The sequence below is a fragment of the Phymastichus coffea genome, unplaced genomic scaffold, assembly GCF_024137745.1.
Source record: "Phymastichus coffea isolate CEN01 unplaced genomic scaffold, Cenicafe_Pcof_1.1 PCOF00060, whole genome shotgun sequence".
NCBI classification, from domain to species: domain Eukaryota; kingdom Metazoa; phylum Arthropoda; class Insecta; order Hymenoptera; family Eulophidae; genus Phymastichus; species Phymastichus coffea.
The window spans coordinates 415838-425613 of NW_026706871.1; the positions used below are offsets into that span (position 1 = coordinate 415838).

At 34.7% G+C, this 9776-nt stretch overlaps 1 protein-coding gene across 2 annotated transcripts; it reads right to left on the reverse strand.

The window, feature by feature from the left end:
- Positions 1-5530: 5530 nt before the first annotated feature.
- Positions 5531-9286, reverse strand: LOC131666724 (ring canal kelch protein-like). 2 transcript variants are annotated; one of them, XM_058939587.1, is made up of 9 exons: positions 9170-9286; positions 8332-8484; positions 8072-8202; positions 7521-8006; positions 7338-7456; positions 7022-7220; positions 6722-6941; positions 6461-6639; positions 5531-6388 (listed from the first exon to the last, which is right to left on the reverse strand). In XM_058939587.1, the coding sequence occupies exons 2-9, from the start codon at positions 8467-8469 to the stop codon at positions 6196-6198; spliced, it is 1665 nt and encodes a 554-aa protein (XP_058795570.1). In that variant the 5' UTR covers positions 8470-8484; positions 9170-9286; the 3' UTR covers positions 5531-6195. The 2 variants fall into 2 exon arrangements, with proteins under 2 accessions (XP_058795570.1, XP_058795571.1); XM_058939588.1 differs by having other exon boundaries at positions 8332-8469; positions 9170-9272.
- Between the last annotated feature and the right edge of the window lie 490 nt (positions 9287-9776).

Here is a 9776-nt window from a genome sequence, read left to right on the forward strand (position 1 = left end):
CTGTGCATTAAAAAATTCTTTATATCGTATCACTCGAAATAATGAAGTCGGCGCATGAGCGTGCTGGCATTATTAATATCAGCGAGAATTAGCTTGGCGTCGTTCACTTTAAATTCCACCCTCTAATTCCCGTCGTCTCGTCGATTCCCCGCGAAAGCTCACTCGCTCGATTCAGCGAGCTAATTGGCATTTAGCCGACGGCGCGCGCGTTTCCGTCGTCTGGGAGTCCAAACTTCCGCCTCGCTCGCTCTCAATGATAAATAAAAGGGTTTCTCTCGCCCTCCCTGTCCCTATTTTTACTGGCACCCAAGCTTCTATGCGCATAAACATATAACAGTCGCTCGTGCTTGCTCTGACTCACTTGTATCCGCACTTGCGCGCAGATTGTAACTTTTCAAGGCAGTTTTTTTGCTACATTGGGGGAAAAAATTGCGTCTTGTGGTGTGATATTGAGGATAATAAGGATCAACCAATAATGTCCGCGATCATCATTTCCACTTGTAGGTACTATTCTGTTTTTGCCAACAGCTTGTCAAACGTCTACAGGTGTTGATTTGGAATTGTTTTTTTATTCAAGATGCAAACTACAACTTTGTTCAATAAATATTTCAAAGTGGAAGATCTCAATGTGCAATGTTTAATCAATTAAAAACATAAAATGTGTCGAATGACTTGTAAAATTTTTTTATAATATTCGCATCATTAAAAAAAGAAAATAGAATGACAGGTGCATCGTTCTTAATCAATTATTCATTCTTGTTACAGTCCAAATGAACAAAAGCGGAAAAGAACGTCATTTTCAATGTTATACGTCTAACTGCAACATCAATGCTCATTCGAAAATAATGAGCAGACATCGAATGAAATCGAGAAATTCATTCGAGCTTTAGTGCCAAAGTACCCTAGTAAAAGCTGCGCTATTACAATAACCTCTCTGTCACTCGTTTGAATCTAGAACAAACGACAGAAAAAAAAATCGCATGCAAATGGCTTCCCCTGCATACACTCAATCACTTTCGAGTGTGCCATAACGTATACGCCAACTGACTTCGAGACCAGCCCTCTTGTATTGCGGAGTCGATTCTTCTCGAGATTTTTCTCTTCCTCTTTTCAATTCTCTCTGCGAATATATGCTGCCATTATAAAGCTCAGTTATTTTTTGCTTTTGTCTAATATTCATAAATGGTTTACTTTCAGTTCGACGTTATGTTTTTGAGTATTAATGCACTTTTGAGTTGGATTCATTTTGTATTATTATGGATTTATGATCAGGAGTGTAATTGTCTAAGAAATAATATTCAATTTGATTGATTTCAAATACACAATTTCGAAATGCTTAACGGCAAGACAAGTTATCCATAAAATAAGAATACGCAAATCTTAGGATTCGATTGACTTTATTTTTACATTTCATAAAGCGGTTTTCTGCTCAAACAGTACTTTATTTAGGTTCTAAATTTGCTGTTTCATGGCGTATTTTAAATCAAGACATAGTTTAAAATATATTCCTCTTCATACGATATTTTCATTAAATTTGCAATTGTAAATACAATTTCACTATAACTTTGCTTCTCTAAATTTTCATAATTTCTTTTCGGTTTTTTAAATTTTTGTTTGTGTTACCTTAGCATTATAATTGATTAAATTTCATGGCATGTTAATGAATCAAGCTTACGATTATTTTGAATAAGTTATCTTTGCTTCTTCTCGCTGTGTTTTAAACATAATTGCAATTGATTGTCTTTGCTCTAATGCCAGTTATTATGGCACGTTTGCTAAAATCACGTCTTTATTAGGCAATGTCTCTGCTCTGATGTTGTTTTACGGAACACGGAAAGACAGCGGAACCTCTTACGACAATTGAAAGAATAATTCAAACGCAGTAGCTGAAATTTAAATGCAAGATGAATATAGTTTTAGGAAATAAAATGTTAGTTGAAGCTGTGCTCGATCGGAGGATTGAGAAATTAAAAAAAAAACCATTAGCTTACTGCAGAAAAATATAAAAAATTCGTTAAAGATCCTGACAGTTACTAAATTACAATAGAAGCTGAATGGTATACTGCGCATGAGTAACGCAAATGGCGTTTATAACAGATTATTATTTTCAATCTCGGGTCTACGCGCATTTATCTTCAATTCATCCCTAAACACGTTGCTCGCTCGTACACTTCAATAAGCTTTCTCAGCGTTCTTCTCTCTTTCTCTCCTTTGAACCCGCGACTTTTTCTTGATGTGTGCAGCCTTACACGGCATCGTTCTCTCTCTCTCTCTCTCTCTCTCTCTCTCTCTCTCTCTCTCTCTCTCTCTCTCTCTCTCTCTCTCTCTCTCTCTCTCTACCTCGACATCGGTGCGGGCTTGATATACATCCCTACAGATCTCGTGAAACGATAATCGCAATCCGCATTTCATTAGGGGCTCGAGTTATGTGCTCGGCATCTCTCTCGCGCCTTTTTTCCTTAACCCCCAAGCGAGTAGGGGGCAAACCGATCGTTTTGTACCTTTTCTACGCGCCTCGCTCGCTCTTGCCTTCGACGCGCGGCCTCGAGCTTTCTTTGACTCCCCGCGCGGTACGAGATGCCGTAGCATCGAAATAACACGGGTCGGACCTGGCTGCCGCCAGCCACACATGTCGAGGACGCGTGTACATAGATTACAAGCTCGCTCGAATTCGATACAATGCTAATTAAAGGAGGGCTTACGCTCGAGCCAGCGAGCAGCGGCAAAGGCCCCGAGAAATTTGTAACACGCGCCCGGCTAACAATGACAGCGGCCTCGTCACGCTGCTGGGTTTACGCGCGGGGGATGTTAAGGGATTTTCGGCCGCGCCGGCGCGCTTTATTGAGATCGGCCCGCAGGACATCAACCGCGCGTGCTATGTGTTGTCGCGGGCTAGAAGCCTGATCGCTTTCATTGACCGCTAAGCCCTCGCAATCTCCTTTATTCTTTTTTATTGCCTTCAATGGCTTTCCTTCTAATGCGCCCTCTCCCCTCCCACCTCGCTCGCTATCTTTCTCACAATGAGTCTTTTTCGCGGTGTAACGAAGCTTTTGTCGTGCAATTTATTAACGCGCGCTTATGAATTTACGCAATTGTGCTTTCGTCCGGTTCGTTTTATACGCGGGGTGTCGTTGCGTAAACCTCAGTATTCTACGCAGCTACTTCCAACGCCGTATCATCCGACTGACGCGAAATGTCATTCGCTTATTTTTCCATCATCAATTTATTTATTTTCATGGTACTTTTCGTCCGAATCCCAATGAATACTAAATGTATTTCATCTGGCAGAAAGTTTGTTAAGTATTTAAATAATTGTTGATGATAACAAAGATAACTGAATGTAACGGCTCTTGGATTTTTTATTTTTTCATCATGCAAATATAGTTCTTCCGCAGTCAAAATTGAATTCCAAATTTCTAGACACCTTTGTTTTGAGTAAAATATTTACTCAAAATTTTACAATACTTTTTAACATCGAATGCGCAATGATCCATTGCATAGTCTTCAATTTTACTGATGAAACACCATTGTCCGACGTAACTTTAATTAGATTAAATTAAAACGACTAAAGAATTTTGTTCAACTTTCTTCTTGAAATCAAAATATATGAAGTGACATAAATTTGTGCGTAAAGATACAAAAAAAATGTTTTTCTAGGTAGATCTCATTTGAAAAACTACTCGAAAAACTAATTTAATTCATCATTGCCTGAAATGAACATTAGAATTTTTTTTCAATAAATAACCGAAACAATGTGGTTAAGAATAGATAATCTAGTTAAAAACTTTATATGTCACGTAATAGAAATCGAAATATGCTATATTAAATTATTTAAAAGAGAAATAGTCGTTTTAAAATCAACTCACATATACAGTTACGCACATTATTTATATCTATATCCGAACATAATTTCATAAGAAGTATTTCAAAGTAACTGGATTGCAACAATTGGCTCGAAAAGAGCTCGATCCAAACTCACACGGCACAAGAAAACATCCGACCGATACCCATCACAAAAACGAACCCCTGCAATTAATTCACTCAATGGTGTGCGTACCTTATACCAATAATAAAAAAAAGAATAAACACCAAGAGAGGAAAGAGAGAGAGGATGAACTCACTTGGATAATGGTTCAATTGCATAACACAAGCGATCATCGGTCGTAGATCAAAGGAAGGAGGCAAACGCTGCACTTCCTGTTTCTCCACTGCTGATCCGCCCGAAGAATTCCGAGGCAGTAGAGAAGCAATTTCCCGGTGATCATTAGAAAATATTATTCTTGAATAATCGATGAATGCACCTGGCGATGAATTTTTGCGCGCGACGCGCCCTTCGCCGCGAAATTTCGATCGCTCGCGCGGATAAGCATATGCAGATGCGCCGAAGCATCGTATTACGTGAGAAAAGTCGCTCCCGATCGCGACCCAGTATGGGAATGATTCGCTATTGTTGCACTATACGCGCGTTCGTTACACGTTCGACGTATTAATTATTATTATGATTTTTCTTATTCGCTACATGCTAATGCCGTGTTATTGCGCGTCGATATTGATTTCAAGCTTTTATTATTGGCGCGCGTTTTGAAATAGATCCACTGACGGTAGACCGAGTGAGAAACTTTATGTGAAAACGTGCTTGATAATTTATTCGTATTACAGTGTATATGATAGAAGTATTAAATTTCGCTTCGAAAAGGGATTAGCGATAAGCACACAGGAGGCTCGTTGATTTTTTTTTTCATTGCGAGAATTCGAACGGTAGAAATTAATTGTATAAATAACAGGCATCAAGAGCTGGGTAAAATGAAAAAAAAAATTTTCGAAATAATGGATGTAGTAAAAAGCTTTTGAACTCGATAAAAACTCATTATTTGCAAAACAATGAGCATTTGAAAGTGAACTTTAACTGAATCGCAACTTAACTGGCCCTTTTTCCAATCCCACAATAAGCTCATTTTCTGAAAAAAAGAAAGAAAAGCAAAGAAAGCGAGCGAGGGCGAGAGCAAAAAAATGGATCTAAGTGGCTTTGGCTTATCGAGAAATAAGTCGCCTGGCAGTCACGTCGTTGTGAAAAGTCAATAATGAATCGAGGAAAAAGAGGGAGTGATCCGCCGCGTCAATACGACCTCAAAAATAGAAAGAAATAAGACTCTTTCTTGTCATTATCACGAGCGACGTTGAGAAAAAACCTATATATACGTGTGACGCGTATGTGACGATGCGATTTCTTTCCAGCGGCATCAAAGTGTCAAAAACACGTATCACTTTGCGCCTCTTTCTCTCGCTCGAGTTTTTAGCGTTAAAAAAAAAAGAAAAGAAAAAGATGTCATGTACGAACGCGGATGTATTGGCTTCCACCCCCCCCCCCCCCTCCCCCCTTCTAACAGCAGTCGAATGTGGTTTAGACGCGTCAGTTGTCATCCGATGAAACGTTGAAATTGAGAGAGGAAACGTGAAAGAAATGGAGTAGCTCTTATTTTCAAAACTCGGTAGTTCGATATTTTTGTATAATATAAAGCTTGTTATTTTACAATAAATTTGGCTTTTTATTTTTGTTATCAATAAATTCGCACTTGTTAAGTACTTGTTGGCAAAATTATAAGTCGAATTGTTTCTTAAATTAGCACATTTCTTATATTTAATGTGATATTCGGTATAAAGGATTAGAGTAACGTAAAAATTATAAAATATATATTAATCGATATTAATGGTACGAGATCAAATAAACAGTATAATTACAGAAAGTTAAGCATAAAAAAAATTATATCTTAAATATAGAAAATCTCTAAGCATAGAATTTATATATATGATACAAAATATTTATCGCACAAAGTTCTGTATGCGTAATTATTTTCAACTCTAAAGGTGCTCATTTTTTATTGACTTTCACAATGAACTGATGAAATTAAAAAATTATTTCAGAAGTAAAAAATAAATTAGTAGTGCTGAAATGATCGAGCATCTTTACTTTGCAACCGAACAAATTTATCATCCTTTTGATTGATCAAGTTTGTTTCTTACATATAATTTGTAAAGTATTTAAGTAGCTAAAATATACTGTGAGAGTTATACATTAAGAAATGTAGGAAAAATATTTCGATCTTCTGAAATAATTAGAATAGCATGAAAGAAATTTCCATTTTCTTTAATATATCTAGAAAATAATTGTGATCGTGGTCATCAATAGCTAAATTTTCAAGTGATTATTCCCCCAGCAAGACCTTTCATTGGCAGATCCGAAGACGAAAGGAAGGACCATGAATCAGTGTGTGGATCATACGTTTCTACAGTTGAATTAGCAATACCGCCAATTGCATATAATTGTTTACGATGTGTCACTAGTACGAATCGTAATCTGATTTCTTGCATACTCGCCACATACCGCCACCTTCCATCGAAACAAAGTATTATAATGTTGTTTGTCAAAATTACTTTTGCATTGTAACTAAATCGAACTAACTGTTTGTTTTCAACATCGTAAACTTCAACTGTACTACTAGTACAGGATACTTCAGTGAGGTCACCTCCGCAAGCATACAATTTGCCATCCAAAACCGCCGCTCCAAGACCAGCGCGACCTTGTTGCATGCTTGCACTTAAAATGCTCCACTGGTTGGTAGATGGATCATATCTTTCAATCTGCAATTAGTTGTAATTGACGTCGACAAAGAACGATCGATCGCAATCACGAGAATTAATCTAATAATAAGTCTTTGCGAACCGAATCCAATGCGCCTGCAGAGCGATTGCATCCGCCAACCACGTAAATACAGTCGTCGAAAGCCACAGCTGCAGCATCTGACCGTGGATTCTTCATGCTCGGCAGTGTTTCCCATTTGTCGGTCACGGGATCATACCTCTCGACTACATTCAACACTCCTAATTTATTCCAACCACCGCATACATACAAGTAGCCATTCAGTGAGCATACAGCTGGATCGCTGTTTATTTCGAATATATATATCAATTTTCTCGCGAAAGTATTGATTCTATTGTTGAAAGAATATTACGTGATTGTTACCTTCGTTGATTATTCATGGGTGATAATTTTTTAAAATATCTTGTAGAAGGGTCATAAACTGTTACATCCGTTGTAAAATTTCCAAAATCATTTCTACCACCAATTAGGTATAATTTATTGTTTAGTGTACAACAACCAAAATCATTTTCGTGTGATATCATACTTCTAGCAACCACCCAGCTATCTACAGACCACGTGTCTAAAAATTAATGATTTTATTTCTACATCAGGATCTTTATTATTTTGATGTATAAAAAAATTAATTGAATTAAACAAGATTTTCTATTGTGGCCATTGATAAATATACGTATCTTACCCACTCTTAAGTTATACATCTGGATTGAATGTGGTTTTTTTTTGTCAACTACAATAATGCGTTTGTCAGAATTTTTAGCAAAATCACCTGAATTCGAAACAATCTCTCCTATTATGTCACTAAAAGACATTTTTCATAATCAACGAAAATTTCAATGGTATGCATTAATTAAATATGATTTACCTGTGTTGATGTGGTATAGTTTTCGTTAAGTAATTGACTAAATAATCAGAAGTAAATATTGAAATTTGAATATAACTCATTAAGTCTTTTAAATAGCTTTTTCGATTAGCAACATCATGCATTATCCACTTTATAGTGCCTTCAAAATATTCTCTTTCATAACTCACTTTATTCTCTGATAAAATATCTTTTAACGCGTCCACGTGCATATTTAGGTATTCCGTATTTTCTGATATACTAGGCAAGTGACGAGAAATCATATTCTTTGATGCTTCTTTAAGAGAAATACTGTTGAAATTGTCTGATAATTTGTAGAGTTGCAAAGCTGTTTCCGAAGTTAAATACGAGTCTTTCAAAAATTCAATACAAGCATCTTTCATATCGATTTCATCGAGGAATTCGAAATCTCGAAGCAAACTGAGAACGTTGAATTCTGTTATTTTTATCTGGCCTGTGTAGGCGAATCGAATAATTGAATCTAAATTTCTAGAAAATTATAAATTTAGTTAGAAAAAATTGTTTACAAATCTTATCGGTATAGTGTTGCTTACGCTGCTTCAATTCCTGTTAAAACTATAGCATCATTTTTTTTTACAACTTCATTTTGGATAAATAAGTGTTCAAAATATCCGTATGCTGCTGCCAAAATTACTTTATGAGCACAACACTCTTTATCTTTTACCTTTTAAAAATTAAAAAGGAAACCAAATTTATTTCAAGGGTAATACGTTATTGGATAGTTTTACATAATTCATCGTTTGTTGTTACTTTTAAGCTTAATTATCAACATTAAGATACCAATAATACTTACTTTAATTGTGATATCACATAATAGATTACTATTTCTCATACTTTCAAATTTTGAAAAATGACATCGACGACGGTAAATTTTGTATTTATTCTGAACTGTTTCTTTAATTTTTGAATCTGATAACTTATTTTCATCCATCTAGAATATAATAATCTAATAATACAAATAATGTAATTGACATGTTAATACCTTTTTTTACTATAAATTTCCTAATTTCTAATGTAATATAACAATTAAATTATTTTCTAATGTATATTATATAATAGAATTCGTATAATATAATAATATCCTTCATTTTTTTAAATAAACGAATCATCATTTTGTTATAATTTATCATTCAATCAATGAATTATAATAAAATTACTTTAGAACTAGAATGATAATATTCAAGGTTTTTAAATTTACGCGCCAAACTCGTATTACACAGTGAACAGTTTATCTATGAGCAATATTTCTTATTGAGTGTGCAATAGGTTAATGCTTTTTAGCAATAAATGTAATAAATACAGCTAAATATTTCCGACTGTAAATAGAAGTATCAACAGTTTGCAATGATTTATTAAACTGCAATTTTTGTAATGACATTAAATTTTATTGCGACATCAGTTGTAATAGATTTTGTACTTGATGAACTTTTTTCTTAGCTATTATTTTACTGTTATCCCTGAAGTAAATATTAATCAAAGACTAGATTTTGAAAAATTAATATTTTATTCTAATAAAAAATTTATTTACATGAGAAACAATTAATATTCTTACAATCCAAAATAAAATGAGTGAAGTCAAATTTTTATGTTATTAGAGTTTTATTCAAATTTAGTTCTTAGTTATTGCATACCTTTACTTTGACCTTGACAGAGAACTTGTGAAATTAATTATCAATCTCTACATAAATTTTAAAGATATTTGGTATAACAGTTCACTACAGTTTCTGCCATGCGAGTGGCGAAGACGCCTAGAACAGATATTTTATGTCCTACTCACGCACCTTCTCCACGTGGACACAATATTACGGCTTGCGGCTGCGCACATTGCACATAGTCACGAAACTGACAGCTCCGACAAGTGGCGCGCTCTCAGAATCATTTTGAATAGATTTTAACAAGGCTTTTTTTTATTGGTATATTTTTTCGATTCAAATTAGTCTTGATACTTTTATAAAATAAAATAAATAAAATAATTATTTTGCATGACTTAGTTAACAAAGACTACTAATAAGTGTGATTACGATGTTGATAATGCTATAAATCGTTAATGAATTAGATTATGTCAAAATACTAAATCTGTATTCGAACTTTTTAGAAAATGCGTTTTGTTCGAAGTACAAAATTGATTTTAATAGGGAATATTTTGTGAAACACAATATTTTTTATTACTAAAGAATCAGCATTTACGTCATTTTTTAAATAAAACTATGATTTTAAGGAAGAAGTAAATTGCTTATT